The 25,853-nt window shown below is 42.4% G+C and overlaps 1 protein-coding gene and 2 long non-coding RNA genes across 8 annotated transcripts in view; 1 reads left to right on the top strand and 2 right to left on the bottom strand.

Annotated features, from left to right (window-relative positions):
* On the bottom strand, positions 1-17,496 carry LOC132449690 (uncharacterized). Its single transcript, XR_009523633.1, has 3 exons — positions 17,362-17,496; positions 16,736-16,865; positions 1-475 (listed from the first exon to the last, which is right to left on the bottom strand). It is a non-coding gene; the product is annotated as an uncharacterized LOC132449690 (long non-coding RNA).
* Positions 1-25,853, bottom strand: part of LOC132449686 (deleted in malignant brain tumors 1 protein-like) — a 49,562-nt gene that overhangs the window by 13,911 nt on the left and 9,798 nt on the right. For 2 of the 6 annotated variants that reach the window (XM_060041461.1, XM_060041457.1), the window contains 10 exons: positions 25,407-25,721; positions 24,970-25,266; positions 24,467-24,781; positions 23,981-24,286; positions 23,589-23,897; positions 23,112-23,426; positions 22,420-22,719; positions 22,037-22,330; positions 21,597-21,932; positions 20,284-20,619 (listed from right to left, as the gene is read on the bottom strand). The exons of 1 other annotated variant lie outside the window; for it this stretch is intronic. In XM_060041461.1, coding sequence (XP_059897444.1) covers positions 20,284-20,619; positions 21,597-21,932; positions 22,037-22,330; positions 22,420-22,719; positions 23,112-23,426; positions 23,589-23,897; positions 23,981-24,286; positions 24,467-24,781; positions 24,970-25,266; positions 25,407-25,721 — 3,123 coding nt within the window. Of the gene's footprint in view, positions 1-18,417; positions 18,892-19,206; positions 19,315-20,283; positions 20,620-21,596; positions 21,933-22,036; positions 22,331-22,419; positions 22,720-23,111; positions 23,427-23,588; positions 23,898-23,980; positions 24,287-24,466; positions 24,782-24,969; positions 25,267-25,406; positions 25,722-25,853 lie in introns of those variants that run through there. 3 more of the 6 variants (XR_009523632.1, XM_060041459.1, XM_060041458.1) reach the window with 3 other exon arrangements.
* On the top strand, positions 4,254-7,103 carry LOC132449692 (uncharacterized). The gene is made up of 8 exons (XR_009523634.1): positions 4,254-4,404; positions 4,511-4,706; positions 4,868-5,004; positions 5,093-5,186; positions 5,281-5,613; positions 5,717-5,886; positions 6,080-6,208; positions 6,335-7,103. It is a non-coding gene; the product is annotated as an uncharacterized LOC132449692 (long non-coding RNA).

The following is a 25,853-nucleotide window of genomic DNA, read 5'->3' as shown; positions in this document are numbered from 1 at the left end:
TAACATCCACTACTTTATTTAAAAGTACATCGCTATGAGATATCCACATTGGCACAGTTAATAAACTTTGTTATCTGACATCATCATCAGCAGTGGTCTCAAACTAAAATAAAAAGCTTGCAATATCGGTCAAAAAGGATACAATGCTTGAGGCTAAGATATTTAATCTAATACAAAGACATTCAAAAACATAGCGAGCCATCTCTTTCTTTCACACCAATGCCTTCTTTAATGGCATTTATTTAAATCTCCAAAAAAAAAACACTAGCCACATTCATTCGTATTACCTTTTTTTATTTTACCTCATTTTTTGATAATCTGTGACTCGGTCGGAAAGGGGTGATATCATTCCACCATGTGTGAGTGTGATTAGACATTACAAGCCGTTTGAAAATCTGCCTTTCCCTGTGCCCTAGTGACATCACTAGTGGGCGTGTCCACCTAGATGTATGATTGATAGATAAGCAACAGTCCACTGAGTAACCCCTGACTGCAGCTCGCAGATGTGGGCGGGCTTAAACGTTTAAGGCAGCCCACATTTAAGGAAAATTCCGCGCAGTATCATGGACTCCGACGGAAATACGTTCTCCCGCTTTCTGCAGAAAGCGGGAGAACGTATTTCCGTCTGAGTCCATGATACTGAGCGCTTTTCTGCCTAGAGGTAAGTTGCCGCTCTCTGTTCGTGTACATTATAAACTAATGTATGGATAGACCAACAAGTTGATCATTCAAATATTCATGGAAGTAACATGCATAGGCCTCATGTTTATGTCATGAGGTCGTTTGAAAAATAGCATTTAGGCAGTGTTTTTCAGCTTTTTTTAACGCCATGCCCTCGGGCCAAATATGAGGACACATAATCGGGTCCACATATGAGGACAATTAAATAAACTCCAATATTTTGCTTATCATGGTAATATTCTCCAAACCACATTGGTAAGATATGTTTCGTGAAACATTGAAACCTGATTAAAATTTTGCTTTTCCCCTCCAGATTTGCCTGCACATTGCACCACGACATTGCACCACATAACACACACATTACGAAACCAACAGTTCTTTTAAGAACTCCTCTCTGTCTGTCTGTCTTTGTCTGACTGACTGACTGATGGTCTGTCTGTCGGACTGACTGATGGTCTGTCTGTCTGTCTGACTGACTGACTGTCTGTCTGTCCGACGGACCGTCTGTGTCCTTATTTTCTCTTGTCAGGTAGGTTCACTGCAATGCTTAAAAAATATCATATTTCATATCCGGGTCTATAAAAACAGTTACTAATGCGCTATATTTGTGTGTGTTCCTACCCTAGAGTATGTCTGAGAGAAATAAAGAAGGTAATCAATAAATCATTCACTTGTATTAGAGTATGATAAGGCATAATAACAGGATTTGAATATCAACATTTAATGCATGGCCTTACTCTTTGCATAGTGCATTTCATTTTGATATTGGAATTCTGCGTTGACAATGATCAAAATAAAAGTAATGAAATACATTCATTTATTCATTCTTTGTGTCCATTTGTTACCCACAGCTACTTTGATTGACCTTGTGTTGCCTTCGTACATGTGTGTGTGTGTGTGTGTGTGTGTGTGTGTGTGTGTGTGTGTGTGTGTGTGTGTGTGTGTGTGTGTGTGTGTGTGTGTGTGTGTGTGTGTGTGTGTGTGTGTGTGTGTGTGTGTGTGTGTGTGCATGTGCCTGACAGGTGTACCACTGCTGAAATTGACGGACCTGGAAACCGGGAACAGGGTTGCTTGCTATGGGCCAGAAAAATACCTTGATACACAGCAAATTGAGGAGAGTTAAAATGTCGGTGTTGAGGAAGTTTAAGTTAGAGCATAGTTAAATATACTCTGAAAAGAGTCAAATCCCGTATATTTAACTCTAATTTTTCAAAGAGTTGGTGTTAAAACAGGGTGTCAAAACGAATTATCTTCAAATCAAATTTGTAAGTGTCATTCTAGTAAAATTAACTCTGAATAATTGAACACTTAACTCCAAACCTGGAAGGGACACTTCAGGTGTACATTTCTGGTAAATTGACCCTCCCCCACCATAGCCTATAAAGCCGACGTGGTACACACTGCGCAGTCTCGTCTCAACGGTGCAAGGAGTCTGTTTGAAACCTGCATCCTCTTGTGAAACCTGCACAAGCCTATGGAAGGACATTATTCGGTAAGTAAGGCAACTTTTGTATTTCTTTTAACATTAGTTTCTCATATTAAGGCTATATTTCGCCTCCGGCCCCCTGTGTATTTTAAACCGGGATCATTTGTAGGCCTATTTCATTTGGTGGTCAAACTGATAAAATGGCCACGCATATTTTGCTATCTTTAGGCCTACTTGTTTTCAAGGTGTATGACTTGGCTTCGGTATTACAAGTTCAGTATATAATATGCATCCTCATATAAAGGGGATCAATATTGCGTCATGATGTAGGACAGCTGGAGTGTGGCTAATGTATAAATTGGACATGCTAATGTCTGCTAGCTTGATGCTAATTGTTAGCTACTTTTCAATGTGTTGGGGTGCACTCACACTAGGCCATCTTGCCGTGGCCGTGGCCGTTTTCACACCTAACCGTGCTCAAATGTGTGAGTGTGGCCTTAATATCAGTGACGACTGGTGGTGCTTTTAGGTGGGTGGGCTAACATTTATCAATACTTCACAGGGCCGGCCCAGACGCCATGAGGTCACCTTTATATCTGTTCATAACTTTCATATAATGTGAATGATTTTTAAACAAGAATAAGTTGTAGAGAAATGCGTGTCTTTATTTGAAGCACAATTATAAAGAAAAATAAGGTGTTTAAAGTGCTTCACTGAGCTGAAATTGAACATTTCGAACTAAACCATTAAGCAAAATAAAACATTTTTTCGTGCTTAAAGTATTAAACAATTAAAATGTTGACCGGTCTCCCTTTGCGCAAAAATGCGGCTGTAGACGATCACACTCTTTGGTCGAGACGTCTGTCTCGCCGTGAATCGTGAAGGACATGTATGTGGCGTTTCCGACGTCCGCAGCTGTCTTTTGCTTTAAGGTGTCGCCTATTACCGCAATGAATTGTGCACATGCCATCTCATTGCTATACGTTGGGTTGACGTTTAATCCATTTTTCTTGATGAGAATAATTTCGGATTTAAATTTGGTGAATGGCATCTCCTCTTTGGCAATGTTGTATGCAACATTATATTTGATCATTTCTGATTCCTTAGAGAACCTTATTGTTACTGCCTGTCGCTGAAATGCAGCTGGGAGAGGGGCCAATTTCTCTCCACACTTGTCATGTCATGTTGGGTTATTTAGACGTATGCTTTTTTAATGTATCGATACGAAACGTTGTTGACCCGCTTACAAATGCACTATTACCGGCCATATTCTGGCGGGCTAAATGAAATTAGCCCCAATAGGGGCGTGTCACGACACCTGCCAATCAATGAAATGGCCGCTTACCCATGTGCTTGGGCGAATGACTTTAGCCCAAATGGGAAGCATATGAAGGGGGCGTGTCACGATACCTGTCATTCAAAATTTAATGGATGCTTACGCTACCGCTTGGGCTGAATACATTTAGCCCATTCACGGGGAAAAACCCAAGATATATCATATATCCTGGGTTTTTCTGTCACTGTTTGGTGCTGTTGCTGCTTTAGGTTCTACCAAAATATAAAACAATATGTTCTACGTTTTTTAATAATAATTATATAAAATAAAACATGTTTACTGTAGCGAGGGCTTAGCCCTGTTAGCCCATTAATACCAGCCGTCCCTGGTTAATATGGTGTATGTGTTGTGCTAAAAGCCTATACGGGTTAGCCTATTGTGTAGACTATATTAGCTTAAAGTGAAATCTTATGTCTTGGTACTGTAAGTCATTCTGAAATGATTACTGTTTTACTGTATATTTATTGCTCATTGTTAAAAAAAAACGAATGTACATTTATTACATAAGGGAATTAATTATTATTATTAAATCTATCACAATAGTACATGCATAGAATAAATACCACTGAAATGGTTGTTTAACTTGCGTAGTCTATTGTGCAGAATGCTAACCTCATTTATTTGAATGCAGGCTGAAAATGCTGGCAAAAGTGGAATATGGGGAGTCCAAAAATACATTAAAGTTCCTCAAACTGATGACAATTTCCATTTCCTTCAGTTTCTTAAAGAAGGTCTGTGTAATTCAAACAAAGGAATAATTATTGCTCAAATAGCTATATTGATAATAGAAATTTTTTTTCAGTGACGGACAAATTTAGTCTCCTGGCTCAACATCTATCCGAGGGTGTGTTAGCCTTGACTGATGCATCAGATACCGAGGTTGATGCAGACACATTTGATGAGCTGATAAAGTCAGGGGTCCGAAACTTCAAGGTTGGATACTGCAAGTACCCAGTAACGGGTAAGGATAAACCTTTTGAGTCCAAGCATCCGTATATGGAGGCAGGGTGTTCATGTTCATGCTTTTCCACTAATCGGTGTGTATGTATTTTTTACTTCATTTCTAGAGTTGGACATTGAATTGGTGGAATACAACTCGCAGTCCTCCGTATTGTCAGACTCCACAGCATCACCAGTTTCATTGCCAGGACCCCGGCCCCCGCATCACCAGCTTCTACAAGTTCAGGTTCGACAATCATCCTCCCATCCACTAAAAACCGGCAGAGAGGCCTGGTAGAGCTGGAACGTAATGAAGCAAGAAGGGTAAACCTTGAAACTGTCTGTAAAATGTACTGGATTTTAAGATTATTAGATTAATTTATAACAGTATATAGTGTTACTAAACTAATGTAACAAAGCTTAGGGCCCTAATTAATTTGTTAAAACGTGAAGCTACTGGTTACTTAAAAAAAATGTTTTTGCAGAAAGTTGATACTATTCTGAGGTCCAACCCGAAAGGTGAAGAAATCTTCAAAGAATATGACAAAACTAAGACGCTGTCAGACACAACACGCAGACATATGATCAACATTCTGGTTGCAGAAATGACAGATTCACATGGGTAAGAAATCCTTTCAAATGACAGAGGAAAAACATTAATAAGAAAAAAATGTAATAAACTGTATGTGTATCCATTTATTTTTTCAAAGGAGGATTCCCCCCAGAAGTGTCAGGACTAGTTATGCACTCGGAATTGTGAACCTTTTCCCATATCTACAAGATCCGTACTCAGAGCATGGATATGTAAGTCTTTTTGATATCCAAAAACAGTTGTTTTCATCATCAATCGATATTTCTGCCTTATATTTCTAAATGTTTTGATTGTGTGTGTGAACAGGAACATTACTATGACCCTGAGGCGAATACTGGCTATCTTGCTTGGAGACTCAAGACAGTCCAACGCAACACGCACGATGGCCTCCGTGGGCATTCCAGGCCCAATCCCCAGGGCAGGCCAACAACCCAACGAGAATCTTTGTTGATTGCTGAACAGCTCAAGGATGAGGAGTGCAGAGAGGCCGTGTCTGTAATAAGACACTCCACAGATGAATCCGTGGTCAAAGAGAAGATGAGAGCCACCTTCGAATACAGACAGAAGCTGGTTCATGACCAGGATGCAACATCTTCAGTCTTTGACGTCTTCCCTCGTTTCCTTGACATACCCGGACTGGTAAGGATATCTATAGACTATTTGATAGTGTTATAAATATTTGAATACTGAATCCTTCTAAATGCAAGTAACCTGTAAATGGATGTTGTATCTCTGTTTAAAGATTGACCAGGATTTCTCACTGATGTTTGGGGACGAATTGTCTGGAAAGTTTCTTGCAAAGTGGCCTTCATATTTCAAGCCCAAAGTCATCAGAGAAAGCCAGTCTTCCTTTCAGTCTTCATGTTGAGGAACTGCGGGCAGGTTGCAACCCTGAGACTGAGAATGATCATGGTAAATGTGGATAGTCTTCCTGTATCAATAATATCTCAATTTGTTTTAATTATTCACATATGCAGTTCAGCTTTTTTTAACATAATGATCAGCTGCTCTTTTAGCTAAATGTCAAATGTATTAACCCTAACCCTATAAGAAAGGTGATACTTTTTTTTTAATTTTCCGTGTTCTGTCCTTTTTTGTCTTCAAGGCTGGGATAGTGATATGTCAGCTCTCCTGTTGCTGTTGCATCTTCTGCCCCCTGCATCAAGAGGCCATAAGAAAACTGTCAAGATCAGCGCCGCACAGGCAGAGGACCATCTTGGTTAGATTTGTTAAGGTATGTACCCTGAACTTGTACTGTATGTAAATAAGTTTGAGATGTAGGTTGACAAAGGACTAAGACGGGATCTGTTTATCTACTATAGTATGCTAAGCATATCCATTTGTGTCTTTGTAACTATAGCATGGAGCCAGCCTCACTACATTCCTGGAGAAAGTTGATGCCAGACAGCCTTTCCTCCTCGGCACTGGACAGCAAAAGAAGAAAGTCGAGAGATTCTTCATCGTTGTGGACAACAAACTGATCCCATGCAACGCCCTGACGTCGGTGGGTGCCTTTGATGGGCTATTCAAAGCTCATTATGTTTTCAGCCTCTCTTATGATGAAGCCCTCTTCGGTTTCTACACCTTCATTCAAACCACAGTCTACAACATAGATGTTGAAAGCGCAAAGGAAACGCCACGAGTCAAGGAGCTGAGAGCACGACTGCTACGTGAGCCTTCAATTCCCACCATTGCACAAAGGTCAAGGAATTGTTAAAAAAAAAAACTGTTCAGTGATTATGTTCACCTGTTTTGTTTGCAAAACACACCACAAAAATTGTTCGCTTCCATGTCAACATTTAAAGTTCCAACACGGTTTATACCCAGCCAAAAACCTACGTCTGAAGTGTGGAGAACAAGGATGTCCTTCTTTTTGTACATACAATGGCTTCAGGAAGCATCTTAACAATGTACACAGTCATCACCATGATGATTTTCATGCATACTGTATAGAGGAGCAGAATAATGACAATTCTCTGATTTGCATTGACCAGCTCACCTATTTGAAACCCTTTGACAAGCAGTATTCTATTGATGGTGAGATATACATTGTTCCATATTGCCACATGTTTTAAGAAGCAGTGTTTATGTGGTGAATGTTTTAAATAAATGTTTTTTGAAACTGAAAATGACCTCGTAATTTCTGCCATTTTTATTCTACAGAGCATTTTATTTTGGAAATCCAGAAAGCTATATTTACACCTTTACAGTGTTAAATTGAGGCAAAACTTCCATAGTTAAAAAAACAACCCTGTGAGTTGATGTCTTAACACTGCATAAAAGGGCTAACAGTGTTAAGACATTTTACATTTTAACTCCACAAGTGTTAATAACACTCAATAAGTGTTAAGGTACTAACACTTCAAAAAGAGTGAAATTAACTATGTGGTGTGGACCCATATAGACACTTAACTTTCTGTGTACTTGCCTTTGTCAAACATTTATGGAAGCTTTTTTCTTTACAGATCAATTTTTTTTGCCTGGGGTGAAAATAAAAATCAATGATGCAAAGTCTTGTCTTTGGTTTATTTGACTTAGCTAAAATAATTGAGTGTACGAAATAATGTGGCCTCAGATTTAGCGGTGCTGATCCTCATCCCAGCCGAACTCGGCCGCCAGCCGATCCAGTGAGTGCTGAAGGTCACAGGCCGATGATCCAATGAGGACCACATCATCTGCAAAAAGCAGTGACGAGATCCTCGGACCACCGAACTGCAAATGTGTCTTGTTTTAAATAAATGTAATAAACACGGAGATACACGCGCGCGCGCACACACACACAGAAACACGTAAACACGATAAATAATTAAATTCTTGAATATAATATATCCCGGGTTTGGATTGACCTGGGCACTGTTACATTTCTTTGGGGTAAAGCCTCACAATGGAGAGGGACAATCAATAACAGAGTTGGTTTTCATCAATTTGGGAGATCGCTTATCTTGTTATGAAGGGGTTAATGAGAGCCCGACAGGACAGACTAATAAACCTAACAGATATCAATAATTGCAATAATCACATTTCCAAATGGCTTCGTTATACCTAGTTCGTATGCGACCCAAATACTAAATAGAAAAGGTAGGCTACATTAATATTTGATCACTTTTATTCTAGAAAGGCTTTTCATGCGCTGCGTTCGATACGGAGGGAAACTCTTTATCGGCTCGAGCTTCTGGCTTGTCACAGCCATCCCGTTCTCGTTCTCATTAGCTATTAATTGAGTTCACCTGTGTCGCCCCGCACGTGCGGGATGAATATTTTTGCGTTGCTCCCAAACGCGAATTAAAATGGTCCCGCGGTTGATTGTTGGTTTTTTGTGCGCTTTTGACTGAACAATCCGGACAACGTGGCCACCAACGGGGGAGCGAGGACCCCCGCATGCAAGTCACCAATCGTTTGTTATTCCTTGAGCTGGTTGAAGTTGTTTGGTTGTGTTTGGCTGCTGTTTTCAGAATGTGTCCACCGCACACACACATCGCTATATTCTTTCCCCTAAACTTAACCTGGATTTTACCGCTCGTCTGTTTGGTTTTGGCTCATTCTAAGTTTAGTGCAGTGTTGTAGGTTGTTTTTGAGTGCATTGTTGCACGTGTTTGTATGAGGCCAAACGGGGGATGACTAAACGACTGACTTTACTAACGCTGCGGACCGCTACAACAACAACAACAACAACAACAACAACAACAACAACAACAACAACCTGTCTGGACACTGGGAAGGGTGTGCTATTGAAACTAGACGCAAAATGGAAGAACACCTGCAACTATTGTGAAAGTTCAACGTTTGGGCAAAATTGGAATTGGTGAAAGCAAACAAGCGCAAGTTAAATGGTAAGTATATCAATTGGCGAATGCAACTATTTTCGCCAATTGCTTTTTTGTTTCACAGCACCACTGGACTACAGAACATCCCTAGTGGAAATGACATCTGTGCAATTCTGGAGTTTACAATTTGATGTCACAGCACCTTCTGCCGATGCTCCACCTCCCTCAGGAATCCACAAAGAACTGGAAGTTCTGGGAAAAACCCAAAACGGATGTCTGGCAAACCGAAATTAGGGCGAGTGTGAAGTTGTGACCTCAAACTTCCACAATGGGGTTTGTTTTCGCTCCACCCGTAACCCCACTGGACTGGTGTATAAAAAGCTGTCGGACTGACTTCACTAGACGAATGACTGCGGGCATGTTATGGTTTGGTTTCAATTGTTGGTTTTTGGCTTGGTAGGTTTGAATTTAGGAGATGGATTATGCCGCGTTTCCACTGCAGGGTGCGGAACGGATCGGATCGCAAAGGTGCGGTAGGGAGGGGGCGGTATAGACCAGCTCAGTTCCGAGGTCGCGTTTCCACTGCCGACAGTACCCTTGGTGGTAGGCCGGATGTCGATCGCCGCGGCAGCTACGTAAACATCGTAAAAAACGTCTTCCTCCCCAAGAATGCAGACGAACGTCTCCACCTCCTTGTTCGCCCAAGCAAGCTTTTTACGTGACATGTTAATTGTAAAGAATAATACCTCGAGGCTACTGTTTGTTTGTTTTTATCCCCGCGTCACCCGGAAGTGACGATTCTGTCGACCAATCAACGGAGGGGGGGTGTAGCTAGAATTTCACGGGACCCTTTCAGGCGTCTGGTCTCGTTTTGGGTACCGCAACGGAGGAGTCCCGAGAATGGGGCCGGAACGGGTACGGCAAAGTCCGGGTCACGCCCACTTTTGGCGGTGGAAACGCGACCCGACCCGCACCTTTGCGATCCGATCCGTTCCGCACCCTGCAGTGGAAACGCGCCATTAGTTGATTTACACATCCACACAGTGCTCTACATTCTCTCTTTTTTTAATCTTTCCTTTTTACAACTTTCCATACATTTGCAAATTGTTGACTGCTGCTGAACTTGTAGGCTACTGCTGCTTCATACTTCAATGTGGTTTTATTCTGTGCTAAATGATTTTAATTCCTTGCAATGTGGTTTGATTCTATGCAATACGGTTTTAATTCTTTGCAATTCTATGCACTACGATTTTAATTCTTTGCAATTCTATGCACTCACGATTTTAATTCTTTGCAATTCTATGCACTACGATTTTAATTATTTTGCAATTCTATGCATTTTACGATTTTAATTCTTTGCAATTCTATGCACTATTTTAATTCTTTGCAATTCTATGCACTAAGATTTCAATTCTTTGCAATTCTATGCACTACGATTTTAAGTCATTGCAATGTGGTTTTATTCTGTGCAATATAATCTGAAATATGTACTCGGACAATTGCAGTTGGCCAATTGGGGAGTATAGTCGACCTATGGCTATAAGATGTGTATGTAAACATACTGACTGTACAGCAAATGCAATTGTGTTGGGAGCGTTTCACCTGGTAGCCTGGAAGCTAGTTTGCTCCAACGCAACTGTGTTGGGAGCGTTTCACCTGGTAGCTTGGAAGGTAGTTTGCTCCAACGCAACTGTGTTGGGAGCGTTTCACCTGGTAGCCTGGAAGGTAGTTTGCTCCAACGCAACTGTGTTGGGAGCGTTTCACCTTGTAGCTTAGAAGGTAGTTTGCTCCAATGCAACTGTGTTGGGAGCGTTTCACCTGGTAGCTTGGAAGGTAGTTTGCTCCAACGCAACTGTGTTGTGAGCGTTTCACCTGGTAGACTGGAAGGCAGTTTGCTCCAACGCAACTGTGTTGTGAGCGTTTCACCTGGTAGCTTGGAAGGTAGTTTGCTCCAACGCAACGCGGTTGATTGTTGGTTTTTTGTGCGCTTTTGACTGAACAATCCGGACAACGTGGCCACCAACGGGGGAGCGAGGACCCCCGCATGCAAGTCACCAATCGTTTGTTATTCCTTGAGCTGGTTGAAGTTGTTTGGTTGTGTTTGGCTGCTGTTTTCAGAATGTGTCCACCGCACACACACATCGCTATATTCTTTCCCCTAAACTTAACCTGGATTTTACCGCTCGTCTGTTTGGTTTTGGCTCATTCTAAGTTTAGTGCAGTGTTGTAGGTTGTTTTTGAGTGCATTGTTGCACGTGTTTGTATGAGGCCTAACGGGGGACGACTAAACGACTGACTTTACTAACGCTCCAGTTTGCTCCAACGCAACTGTGTTGGGAGCCTTTCGCCTGGTAGCTAACCTGTGTGTTGTATTTATTCATATTACTTAATTCTAGCATCTGCATTAGTTAGCTATAGCTGCTGTATACGGGGAATGGGTTAGCCTAGCTATTTTTAGTACTTGCACTTGGTCCTATGAACATCAACACCGGCAAATTCAGATTTGTAGTACTGCAAATCTAAATTTTTGACAAATTTTCCATTTCAATATTTTGTCAAATTTCACAAAGTCCATTCCCAGATGTGTACGAACTTCAGCAATGGAGGCAAGTAAGGTTTATCACTTTCTATGGCAATTTACTTGAGTTAAATTATTTGCTCTATAAAAACATATGGTTCTCACTGTACCATAATCATCTTACTAGATATGCCTCATGCTGTCCTTTATATTACTTATTTGCAAGGAATTTAAGCATTGACAATTATTTATGAACGTTGAACCATGAAAGAATTGAATTATTTTTGTTCAGGGGTGGGTTTGCCCCTGTACATTTATTTTAAGATCAGTGTTCTACAGCGTTTGTCAAATTCAGGACTGGCGCTGGAAGCTGTAGGTGGAGGGAAGACCAGGAATGGTGCAGCTCTGCAGATGCTGAAGGGTAAGACAATGGAATACACATATTGATAGCTTGCTTGGATTGTTTAGATTGTTTAGAATGACACGTCAGCGACTCATCGTACAGATCTAAAGTAATCCATACAGATGTGTTCATTCTGACTGTTAAGAAAGCATTCTCGGCCACTAGGACTTGTCAGGATGTGTATTACATGTGGCTGGCTTTTGGGGTTGGGAGTAATAACTATTGTAATTAGTTCTATCAAAACAGCCCACTATGTACTGTGCTGTAAAAGTGCATATAAAATACCCTATTGACATCTGAGTGAAGTGTTGGACTGCATTAATGGGGAGAAAACAAATGTCCAGTGTGCCAAAGGGTCACGTGTGTTCCTGAAGGGACTGAGGCGACGCAGTCGGAGGTCCCTGCGGTGGCGGTCAGCGGGAGGTGTCAAGACCAACCAGCTCCTCGTCCAGGAAAGGGGAATTCTTCAGACCGTTCTTCAAAGGTTCAATAAAGTAAATCTTATAATCTAAAAAAGCTAGGACACAGTAGCTGGGTTCATCAGCAAATTGTAGCTGGGCTTTTGGTCCCCCAGAATAAAAGTCAATGGTGCTGAGGAGCGCTGTTCAGGTGACCCCCCCTTATTTATTATCTCTCTGGGGGGGAGTTAGAGATCTACCTATTTATTTTTTATTTATTATGTTTATTTTTTTTTCCACAATGTCTTGTTTTTTAAACGATTTATGATGACTATATGCTCTGTAAGGTGACCTTGGGTGTCTTGAAAGGCGCCTCTAAATTAAATGTATTATTATTTCCTATGGTAGAGAGGTGCGTGATATTTATTCGAGAGATGGTACATGAAACGGATGACCTGTTAAGATGCTAGGGGGATCAACTCCCAGCAGCGGTACCGTATCCCCAATGTCTTAATGTTGTAACCTGTCAAACCCAACGCTAACATTTCGGGAAGCTTTCAGTGCATCCTGACAATGCCACTGTTGGATACATTTACACTTGGTTGGGGCCATTGTATAAAATTAATCCATCGATACCATCTCAAAATAATGCTCTCATAGTGTGTGCTTTTGATTTTTTTTTTTTGCTTAGTCAAACTGATATTGGCTAATGCTTAAGAATCGTAAAAATGAATAATTGCTCTTCCGGTCACACAATGCTTGCTTCCATCCTTTCGTATAATTTTTATACCTACCCTTGGTGTATATTTTTTGCCCTTCTTGCTCTGACTAATTTCCACTTGGGATCAACAAATTACTGTTTTTTTCAGGTCACGATGGAAGACCAGATGGCTGTGCAGTTGCCATGGTGGAGAGACCCAGGTGAGAACTTTGATAAATGGTTCCTTCATTCTTAAATGGACCAAATGGCAATCACATAATCCCTCCCGATTTTAATAAAAAATTTGAAGACTGGGAATAGCTGAACTGACTTGTATACATTTATTGATGAAAGATGGTAATCCAGCACTGGCTATTTTAATGTGGTTTTGATGTTGATGCACTATACAATTTTAATTCTTTGCAATTCTATGCACTATACGATTTTAATTCTTTGCAATTCTATGCACTATACAATTTTAATTCTTTGCAATTCTATTCACTATAAGATTTTATTTATTTGCTATTCTATGCACTATACAATTTTAAGTCTTTGCAATTCTATGCACTGCGATTTAAATTCTGTGCAATTCTATGCACTGTACGATTTTAATTCTTTGCCATATGGTTTTATTCTGTGCCGTATAAAACGGAATATGTGCAGTGCGGTTCCTTTGTGATTGTTCTCAGGCGGTGTCCTTTTGGTTCAATCCATCTAAACATGTAATCATCAGCGAGACTTGTGTTTACATGACACTCGAGAACCAAATTATTGGGTTAGTCTCACTGTGATTGTATTTTTAAGATGCATGTATACACCTTAGTCTGACTAAAATCAGACCGGATCGGGTTTCTCATCGTCGGATTAAGACCTCTAGATTATTCGATTGATGGTCTCATTAATCATGCATGTACGTTCAATCAGGGTTATGCGTTCTGCGCATGCTGGAGATTTTTTCCCAGAGCAGGAAATAGAAGGAGACAATAGTCATGGCGTTGTCACTGTCAAACGGCAAACACGATGGAGAGGTCCAGGAGCAAGACACACTTTTGGACTGACGAGGAAACTCACCATGATGTACCAGTTAAAATACGTGCACAATTTACAGTTTATGGATGGGAGGAAGACTAGAAACTGATTTATTTAAAAAAGGTGATTGAAATGGGTACAATGCCATGCCACCTATCGTACTGGGACATGACATGCTTCGGCCATTGAATCGATGTGTACTTGGACATTTGCAGTTGTTTCATAAAAAGGTTGAAGACTCCCTGGGAATAGCTCAACTGACTTGTATCAATTATACATACATTTATTGATGAAAGATGGTAATCCAGCACTGACGATTTTGATGTTGTTGCCGTAATGACTTGAAGCCTTTTCTCTCCTGTAAATCAATATAAAATCCAACCTAAATTACTGAATGTAATGACCTATGTTTGATGCCAGATGGTGTTGTTACTGCATTTGTGTCTTTGATTGGCCTTCACGTTTGGTGATCAAAATGTCTTCTAAATCTGCCAGCACACTGTGAGACTGACTTTACTTTGTGCTTTCAATTTATTTCAGAGTATGATGACCGAACAGTTGATCTACAACGATGGCCTTCTCCCCATCCACCCTGAGGATCCCTGGCTACACCTACAATCCAATCTACCCCAGACATAACCAATCCTCCTGCCTCCTACACACCATACTGTTACCACTTTACCATTTTAACTTTAAAAAAAAGTACTGTAATTCACACCATGTTGTAGGAAAAGCATGTTTAGCTCAATGATTTATACATTCTATTTCTGTGACCCCAACTATTGTATTTCTAACCCAGTTACCTCGTAACCCTCTTTCTAAGGGAGCCACTAAAGGGACAAAGCTGGAGCAAACCTGAGCTTAACAATCTTTCTTTCAAATGTCCTAAATTGAAACATATAAAATGCCTAAAGTAACTTGTCTAACAAAACAAAAAGCCAACCTAATACCCAAACTTAACCATCTAACTAAAGATCTCAAATGCCTAAACTCTCTTACCTTAACCGAGTACCTAAACCGAACCATTTAACTAAACATCTCAAAGGCCTAAACTCGCTTACCTCAACCTAACCTAATACCCAAACTTAACCATCTAACTGAAGAGCTCAAACACCTAAACTCTTACCTTAACCTAGTACCTAAACTGAACCATTTAACTAAACATCTCAAAGGCCTAAACTCGCTTACCTCAACCTAACCTAATACCCAAACTTAACCATCTAACTGAAGAGCTCAAACACCTAAACTCTTACCTTAACCTAGTACCTAAACTGAACCATCTAACTAAACATCTCAAAGGCCTAAACTCGCTTACCTCAACCTAACCTAATACCCAAACTTGACCATCTAACTTAAAAGCCCAAATGCTTAAACTCTTACCCTAACCTGGTACCTAAACTTGACAATCTAACTAAGCATCTCTAATAACTAAACTCTTTCCTAATACCTAAACAATCTTTAATACAATCACTAATGCCTAAACTTAAACAAACACCAATAATAAAAGTTAACCATCCTTAATCTTAAACCCAAACCAGACTTGTCCCTGGGTCGCTCCACTTTGTTTCTTTAAAGGCATCTCTTTTCCCCTGCATCTGTGTTTTATTCCTTGAGGACTTCAGGTGGGGTGCCATACAGTGTTGCATGGGTTCTTGGGTCAATTGTGGCACCCATTGCACTCCTGACCATCCCTGGAAGAAGGGATCCCCTCCACTGCGTTTCTTCTCAAGATTTCTTCCTTGCTGATTCAAGGGAGTTTTTTCTTGCCCGTGTGGGGGCATGGGTAAAGGGGGGTGTCACAAATATTTGGCCTGTTAAGCCCTTTGAGACTGTAATGGTGATTAAGGGCTATACAAATAAAATTGAATAAAGATACTTCATCTTTACAGATTTTGTTTTGGGGAATTGGGACAGCTGAGCAGCTTAAGCATCCTTACTGGTGAATCTGATCTGACGATATCAATCCTAGGACTATGAAGCTGCAGAGTTCTTCCAAGAAAGGGTTCCAATCCAGGATAGCTTTTAACACACTTTATTTGTTAAAGTATTTCGGTATGGTAACTACGGAGCAAAAGGAGGTGGAAGCGTGTTGAACACGTGCTGAGCGTCTTCCTGCTGATCAAAAACATTAACCCTTTGTCTGGTAGCAGCTAGAAGATTCTGAAGTCCAACTTCTCTGTCGAGATTGAACTGAAATGCAATGCACAACATGCAATTTGTCCTTATCTCAATTTTTACAACTTTTTAGATTTTTTATTATTACTATTTATTGTGCTGCGCTCTCTCTCTCGCTCTCGATCTCTCTCTCTGTATTAATACTGTACTTGACTTGGGAAGCCCTGCACAAGAATTCCAATGTGTTTGAACTGTCTGGTTTATGCACAAATGGCGAATAAAAACCTTTGAACCTTTTTTTTTTAACCTTTTTAGATTGATAGGGTGAAGTGGGCGTGGCCTATGTGACGTATTAGCCTCGGCTTCACCTATCTAAAGGTGCTGCCTTCTGTGTGGTTGGAGCAGCTATTGCAGCCTTTAATAAGGTCCTGCTCCCCTTAATTTGTCCGTTTTTACATGTTAGACATGTCCAGGGGCTCACTCGGCAACTCTGTGCTGGAGTCCGGGACCCCTTTTACGGCTTAAGAATATAGACATGTTCTTTAAAGCGGCGTGGTTGGATTTCCTCTCGCCGGCTGGCGAGTTGGACTTGATTACCAGTCTAAGAAGACATTTGAAATGACAAGTTAAAAGTAGGAAAGTCTATCAAATGCATGAACCTTTTTCCATATTGCCGGTAAGTCATTGTGCTGTGCTGTGCTGTATTGATGTTTGAGAATGTGCTGCCGAATCTCCGCCACCAGATGGCGCCCGAGAGGGTAAAACCATGGGTTAAACGTTTAGACCCGCCCACATTTAGCTCCTCCTCGATCTGCGGGCTATAGTCAGGGGCACTTGAGTCCACTTGGTAGGCTGGTGGACTGATCTATCCAGCATAGATCTAGGTAGGCCCAATAAGGATGTCACTAGGGTACCGGGAAAGGAAGATTTTCAAACGGCTTGTCATGGCTAATCACACTTACACCTGGTGGCATGACACAGTGGCGCAACTGCCTACTTTCTGGGAGGTATGCAGACACATAGCAGGCAGCCCCCCCCCCCCCCCCCCACCCCTTTGATCTGGGCACAAATTTGACCTAAAACACACTCTGATATCGAATCAAAAAATTCATTTTGAGTGCACCAGGACAGATATCCAGTGTTTTTTTAGAGGCAGCCTTTCGAAGATGCTCTGCCGGGGGGGGGGGGGGGGGGGGGGGTATATTCGAACTACGGGCTTCAGTGAGGGTTTCAGAGATTGAAGTAAAACAAAATAACCACAAACAACTTCCTATCTTTTTCTTCCCCACATGGCGCCCACTGGAGCGCCGTGTGGGGAGGAGGGGGGGAGGGAGGCGAAGGAGCGGGGGGGGCGCCTTATCAGTGACGTCCCTCTGTTATTGATCATCGCGATATTCCATCGCTTTGGCGCCCCCTCTGGTGCGGCGCCGCATATCGTGCATACCCACTTTTTGCGCCACTGGCATGACATCATCCCTTTAAATATTTTGGGCCCATCTTGGTCCCATCTTTGAACTAAACTCAAACAGCATGTAGGAACTGAATACCTAATTTTGCATTCAGCGCCATCGATAGACATATACACAGGAACGCGGGAAGTGGGGGTGCTTAGGGTGCTGCAGCACCCCCTCCCCCCCTGGCGGCCTCTGGCTGTAACTGCAAGTTAGAAGGTCTTCTGAACAAATCAATACTTTTTTTTTTTGTATAATTTTATCATACAATATGATTTTTCATTAAATTATTGACATCCACCCTTTTTATAATATTTATCATATTATCATTTCATTTTATTTAGAACATTGTCTGAGTAGGCTGACGTAGGCTATGACGCACAACGCAAAACTGTCGATAGCTGAATATCGTACTATGCTGATTTTACATAAGCATGTTGGTGTTCAACATCTGTTGTAGTGAACATTCTAAAACTGGTGTAAAATGTTGCTGCCATATTAATAGATACGTTGAATGTTATCGTTATGATTCTGGAATCCCGCACGTAAACTGGTTGGCAAAAAAAGAGCAAAGACGGACGGTTCACTTGACGGAGAAACTGTCACTTTCCTCATATCAGACAACTCGTAACTCTGGATGAAAATGAAGGCTTTCTTTTATTGTCACTTTCATTTTAAACCATTAGAAATAACCTCCTGAATCCTTGTTATAACACTGTGTATAATCCCGGACCGCAACAGCTTGTCGGCATGTTGTTAGTGTGCGAAATTCAGCACAGTATCAGCCGAGTTGACTCTAATTTCCACATTGTTTACTTGCTAGCGATTGTGAATAACAGTGGCTAGTTGGCAGAACTCTTTTTACACACCAGTAGAGTGTTTATCAGAGCGGAGCCCTGAATGTGACGTCACCCGTCATCTCGTCTCTGTCAACAATGGATGTTGCGCAGCATTTATTATGACGTCATTATATAGACTCTCTCTCAGCACCCCCCCCCCCCCCCCTTGGACTGACTTCCCGCGTCCCTGTATATCCAGTCCAAAGACACCGCATTGGCCTTCGGATCATATGTCAACTTCGCTGACATATTGGTAATGTCTAAAAGCAAATACAACGGGATAAGCACAATTACGTTTGCATTTCTCAACCGATTTTAGTTCTTGTATTCATATTAAATCATATATTACAAACTGAAGCCCGTTTACTTGTATTTGCTTAAAAGCCAGTCTTGGCCTCTCAAATATGGGTGCCACGCTGACGTATCGCAGCAACGTGACAAGGCTGTCAAAGTGGTATCTACATACGGTTATCTCTCAATTAACATTTTCAGTAGATTATTCAGTTCCATTTCCAGAACCCTGACGATATATGATTGATTACATAACACCACATCCCATTGGCACTTCTACTGTGTTTGTTTTCATGAATGAATAAGTGGCTCAAGCTCGTAAGAAACTCGCCCTATTAGGTCTTCGGTGGCATTACTCTCCAGATTGTTGTCGGACTCGACAACAATTGGCCCTTATGTACCATGGCACCTGAAACACAAAGTACAACAAAGTGTTTCTTAGGGTAGCAAAACAAGCAGTCATCCTTGTTTGTTATTAAAGCTAGCTCTATTCCCCCAGAGTTGAGCTCGTCTGCTATCAGTTTGAACATTACGAATGTAAAGTCTGATTTGTGACACTAACTAACTGGTATGGTGTTTCTACAATAAGTACCTTTTCTAAATGTACAGCTGTGTGTGTGTGTGTGTGTGTGTGTGTGTGTGTGTGTGTGTGTGTGTGTGTGTGTGTGTGTGTGTGTGTGTGTGTGTGTGTGTGTGTGTGTGTGTGTGTGTGTGTGCCACTAACGTGACGCCATTCTTCTCCTTCTCCAGCATAGATACACAACGGTGGACAGTATCAGGACAAGCGCGAGACCAACCATGGTTCTTCTCATGGTTGAAGGGACATCAGATCCTGTTGGAGAAAGTTTTGAAGAGTTTACCCCAGGATAGCAAAAGTATATCGAGTATCCAGTGGCGGTATTAGGCACGGCCGAACCGGTCCCGGGGCGTCGTATTTGTGGGGGGCGCCAAATTACGTGGGTACCATAGCATTGTTTGGGGAATTGGCATATTGGCGCCCCGTCTGGCTACAGGCGCACCTGCTCGTTGAGAAGGTAAGACAGATGGACTGAAACCCCCACTGAAGTCCGTCCGTCTGTCCTGCTCAGAGGAAGTTTTGCCCGGGGCGTAACCGGACTTAGAACCACCACTGTGAGTATCCATTTCCATACCTACCCTTTAGACATCTTTTCTGTCACTAACCAATAACATTAATTTGTGGTTGGGGCTTAGGGGAGAAATCTGTTTTTTACAACGTTTATCTGAATATGTACAGAAATGAAACCCCAATTTGAACAAATGGTTTTCCTTAAGGCCCCTAGACACCGCCAAAACTCAAACCAACGGCCATCTGCCTTTATCCTACCACTCAGTTGCCTCTCGTCCGACCCGTTCGCAGAAAAACTGCATTGAAAAACACCGTGAAGACTACTGCCAAGTACACAGTCGCGTGTACGTTTTCCGACTGCGCGAGATGCAGGCGTTAGTCTTGTGTCTCCCCAAACGTTCCAGACGGCCAACGGTTGGGCCAGTGTGTTCCTCGCTTTAGACGCTCTTTTATCCTACTAGTTGTATAGGTTTTATTTTAAGGCTTGAATTGGATCAACCTCAACACATATCGCATCATGTAAGAGTTTTGTTTTTGCCTATTGTTTGGAAATAAGTGTCCGAAGTTTGACACAAATCAGATGCAATTCTTTACTTTCTTTTATATTACGTTTTTTTTCTCACCAGTAATTCCCATAAAAACAATTTACATGAGTGTCTATGTGTTACATTATGTTGGCGTGTAGAAAAGGTAGCACAAAGTCCTGGAACTCACCTGACACTGTGACTTGGATTGTTTTCGAGGGCACTGAATGGAAGGATTGTGTAGAGATATTGATGGAATAGACACATGTGTAATCGCCCTGGTCTTGTGTAGTCACGTCTGAGAAATCAAAGGAAGCCGCTTGGATGATGGAGTGGCTTAACGCTGCCTGAAGCTTTGTGGCGTTGGTGTTGGTCTTGCGCAGGTAGAAGGTCCCCCCCTCGTATTTGGAGAAAATGAAGCAAGAGATGGCGAAGGTGCTTCCTCCCTTGACCTCTATTTTGTTAGTGGGTACAAGCATCATGGGGCCACCCGATGGCAGGGAGATGATGGGCTGCTGTAGTTTCACTGTGAAGGAGACACCAAACAGAACTTGTGTGAGCTCACTGAGGATTGGCCGACCCCTTGTGGTTATGGCATGTCATAAAAACAACAGAAAGAAATCAGTGTCTGAAGTAAGACACAAATACGATGCAATTCTTTACTTTCTTTTATATATCGTTTTTTTTTTCTCCCCAGTAATTCCCCTAAAAACATTTTACATGCGTGTATGCGTTACATTATCTTGGCGTGTTGAGTCGTAGAATAGACCTTCTTTCATAATCTTACTCATCCTACCCTCATTAAACCCTAAAAAGACACACTTAAAGTGGCACTGAGAATGTCTAATGAGAACTTGCATGGTGGAATAAGTATCCAACTTCTCATATGTGTAAATCTGATGTCATGCGCAAAGCGAGTTCTAAGCTTGATCACCTGTTGATTCTAGTATCCATATATCTGATTAGCTGGACATCACAAACCTAGTCACATGAGCCACTTTTGTGATTCAATTAGGACTTCAGGACGTGAGCGATGCTGAGAGAAACTCAACGCTTACAGCCTTATTTGACGCAGCTTTGTGCAAAACTTGCATGAAGCTGCATCATATAAGCCTGTCAGCATACATTTTAACTTGAGCAAACATCATTTAGAAGTAGTAATTTAGGTTTGCGCTACGCTATTCAAACCATTCGTGCTGGGCCATTCACACCTTTCACGCAGTCAGTACCAACCGCCAAGAAACGTCTCCATTCGTCGCATCTTTTTCGCTTCTTTGCATTGACTTTGTATGTAATCGTGCCATGCAAAAAATATCTCTGCTTTTATCGATCCATCATAGACCTATAATAGGTCTATGTGGATAGGTGTTGCTAGTAACACTAATTAAGGGTCCGCTCCATTTAAGTACCCACACCTGTGTTAATCCTACGATGAGACCTTTCTGAAAAGGGTCTATTCACTGCACTAACATGGAACATCTGACACAAAGTCCTGGAACTCACCTGACACTATGACCTGGATTGTTTTCGAGGGCACTGAATGGAAGGATTGTGTAGAGATATTGATGGAATAGACACATGTGTAATCGCCCTGGTCTTGCGGGGTCACTTCTGAGAAATCAAAGGAAGCCACTTGGATGATGGAGTGGCTTAACGATTCCTGATGCTTTGTGGCGGTGGTGTTGGACTTGCGCAGGTAGAAGGACCCCCCCTCGTATTTGGAGAAAATGGAGCAAGAGATGGAGAAGGTGCTTCCTCCCTTGACCTCTATTTTGTTAGTGGGCATAAGCATCATGGGGCCACCCGATGGCAGGGAGATGATGGGCTGCTGTAGTTTCACTGTGAAGGGGACACCAAACAGAACTTGTGTGAGCTCACGGAGGATTGGCCGACGCCTTGTTGTTATGGCATGTCATAAAAACAACAGGTAAAAACAGTCTGACCTGTGACTTTGAGCTCAACAGGATCCCCCAGCATGTCAATGGTTCTGGATGGGATTTTCTTTTGAAAAAGGCAGTGATACAAGCCTCCATGGCTCAAGTTGGTCTTGGGTATAGTGAAGGTTTCAGTTTCACTCACAGAGTATCTCTGCATTCTGAAGGGGCCTGGTGTCTTTTGTAAGACAAACATTCCTCCCAGGTGGTCGGTCATTTCCACAGAGCACGTTATTTCAACTCTGTCACCGAAGTTTACCTCTGGACCCGGGTTCAGAGATACATGTGGCTTGGCTAACTTTCCTGCAAACAGGAAAACCCGTATCAATGTCGGACAAACAATACCATACAAATGACGATTACGTTTTTCCAAACAAATGGTGTTTGCTTACCTGAACATACAATGCCCACATCTTCACTATGACCGCAGTTATTTTCGCCATAGTTCTGATGAGAACACTGAGTGATCGCGTCCTCTTCACCGGTACAAACAACATCGTCCAGCCATATTGGGCCACTTCCTGCACCAAAGCCACCAAAAGAAAGGCCATGGCCACACCCCATCTGCCGGCACACTACTTCAGTGTTACTCATTTTCCAGGTGTCGTCACATATCGTTCCCCACTGGCCATTGTGTGAAATCTCCAGACGGCCAGAACATTCGCTTCTGCCATTGACCAACCTTATTGATTCTGGATACAAGAAGAGAGGAAGCGTGAACTGCATTAAATACAGATACATTGATTGTTTAAGCTGGAGGAATAATATACATGTTAAGGGGAAGGAGAAACCATATTAACTGTAATAGGAATCAGTACATTCTACTTCAGCAGTCAACACGTTTTTTACAGATAAATCCTTCTACTTTTTTACTGTTGAATACTTCTGGCTAAGTTGAGTCCTCAAATGTATGCTTACAGCACACATTTGCTGTGCTTACAGCCTCCAGCAACATGATTGGTCGAAAACAACATGAAGCAAAATAAAGTGAAACAACCTGATCACCCAGATTTTAGCTCACTAGCAATCAGACTTCAGAATCATTCTGAGTAATATAACATTATCTAACCAGCTCACTGTGTACCTGTGCAGACAACACCCGCATCCTGTCTGTGGCCACAGCTAGTGCCGTTGAATCCACTCTGTGAGCATTTGAAGACTGACGCCTCATTGTTGAAACACAGATCGCTGGCTTCCCATATGGGCCCGGTGCCTTGCTCAAACTGTGCATTCCCAGAGATGCTCGCCGCCTTCCCGCATCCCAAGAGACTACACACAACCATGGCGTCGGACATGGACCAGTCTTTTCCACACAAGGTGCCCCACTGGCCTGCGTGTTGGACCTCCACTCTCCCAAAACATTGACCCGTGGAATGGACCAAGCGCGTGGGCAAACCATCTGTAGTTGTGGACAGGTTGTTGGAAGAAAGATAAAATCTGTCATTGTAATTTCTACCTAATATTTATGCATTTGATTTAGATTGTAATTTTCTTGGGAGTGGTCTCATAGTATTTATTTGAATATAATGTAGTACATGAAACAATAACTAAGTTCCCTTACCTGAGCACAAAAGTCCAGCCACTGAGGTGCTGTTGCAAGTCGAGGAACCAATGTTCTGTTGTCTGCATTCGTCGGGTGAGTGCTCGCGTCCAGTACAACTAATTTCTCCGATCAACATGTTTGTGCTGCCTCGGCCAAAGAAGCCAGAATTAGGGATCTTCTGGGCCCTACCACATTGGAGATACATACATACCACCGCCGCATCATTCATATCCCAGGTTTCATCGCACACACTTCCCCATTGGCCATTCTGGTACAATTCAACCCTTCCGGTGCACTTATTGGATTCATTGACTAACCTCACGTTACCTAAGACAAAATACAAAATATATAAAAATAGTAACGTGATAAGTGTGCCTTTCAGACATCCAGACTTCCCAAAGAGTTCTTACCTGAACAAACTACTGTTGCCGCAGCAGCATGATTCTGGCTGGTCTGGGCATATCCTCTCAGGGAGCACTGGCTTATCGAGGTTTCTCTGCCGTTACAAGTGGTGGTGTACCCTGTCGCCTGGCCGGCATGTCCGAAATTGAACGGTGTTGAGGCCACCACCGGTTCTCCACATTGCATCTCTCTGCACACCACAAGCGCTTCATTGAGCCCCCAGTTAGCATTAAACACTGGTGCCCAGTGTCCTTCCTGGTGGATCTCCACTCTGCCTGAGCAGTGGTTGCTCCCGTTCAGGAGTCGGGTGGAAACTGCAGAACACAGGATGGGAGGATCAGAGACGCAATCGCAATCAAAGAACCGTCTGAAATGACATTTGTTATTTAAAGGGTGATCCCTTATGTCCAAAGCCTACCCGTAGGCATCTGTTAAATCGCTTTGGATTAAACCGTCTGCTAAATGACTGAACAGTTAAAGGTCAGGACACTCACTTGAACATTGCACTCCAGCATCTTCCATGTGGTTACAGCGGCTCAGACCGAAGTGTCTGCGTTTGCATTGCATGAGCGAGGTCTCGTTACCAAAACATTCCAAGTCGTCTAACCAGACGTTACCCCGACCCGGGCCATAGTTGGCTGCAGGTTTGATGAGTAAGGGTGTTCCGCAGTCCATCGCTCGGCATGCGACCTCTGCGTCCCTGATGTCCCAGGAGTCATCACACACGGTTCCCCATTGGCCGTCGTTTTGGACCTCCACTCTCCCCGAGCATCGATCAGCGCCATTCACCAGTTTAATATCTGGTTGGCCTGTGCGTAATACAAGAATACAATAGTCATTGACTCTACAACTCGGACAGGTATTAACACAACACACAAACACACACACACACTATACATCTCACAATTCTAACTCACAAATAATAAAATAGTGACCAAGAATATGTTGTGCCTCATTTATGCACATGATGAAAAGAAATCAACGCGCTATCTCTTACCTGTGCAGTAAACAACTGCTGCTTCACATGCGCTCGGGTTAGACTGAAGCGGGCAGGCGGCGATGGAGGTCTCAGCGCCGACGCAGCTGGCCGTGAAATTTCCCCGATTAGAACTCGCTCCGATGTTGAGCCTCACAGCCTTTTTATCCGGCGTGCCGCATTCTAACTCACGGCACACCAGTGACTCTTCCTTATTTCCCCAATGGCTGTTTTTACAAATCTTCACCCACTGGCCCTCGTGTTCAACTTCCAGTCGACCGTTGCAACGATCAGTGCCGTTGAACAGCTTGACTTTCTCTGAAAAGGGCAAATAGTATATTACATAACGCATGAATAACGCATGAACAAAAAAAGATGAATGAGTTATACCCTTTTCCAGTGTGTCAACATAGAATTCCTACTTGACTTGGAGATGAATTGTGAATAAAAGTGATTACCTGAACACAAGACGCCGGCATCTTCCGGATGGCCGCAGTTAGTGACCCCAAAGCCTGCGTGTTTGCATTCCCCCAGTGCCCTCTCTTGGCCATTGCACCCAAGGTTATCCAGCAGAATGGGGCCAGCCCCCTGGCCAAAGTGGGCTTGGTATTTTACCCCCAGGGCCGTCCCGCATTTCATCTCGCGGCACGCAACTTCTGCCTCCTGTAGGCCCCAGCCATCACCGCAGACTGATCCCCACTGGCCTTCGTGTAAGACCTCCACTCGTCCAGAACAACGAGTCGTCCCGTTGACCAGCCGAATCTGTTTACTGTCTAGAGTGAAATGCCAATAACAATGTCTGATAAATGAATATTATAATGTACATTTATAAGACATTGTTTGGCAATCATTTTGTTTTTTTTACAATCTCAAAAGTTTGTAGAAATGTGTTTTTTAATACCATT

This window comes from Gadus macrocephalus, chromosome 21, assembly GCF_031168955.1.
Source record: "Gadus macrocephalus chromosome 21, ASM3116895v1".
In the NCBI taxonomy this organism is placed as follows: domain Eukaryota; kingdom Metazoa; phylum Chordata; class Actinopteri; order Gadiformes; family Gadidae; genus Gadus; species Gadus macrocephalus.
Note: the sequence above shows the minus strand (reverse complement) of the source record. Positions and strands in the feature narration are given on the sequence as shown.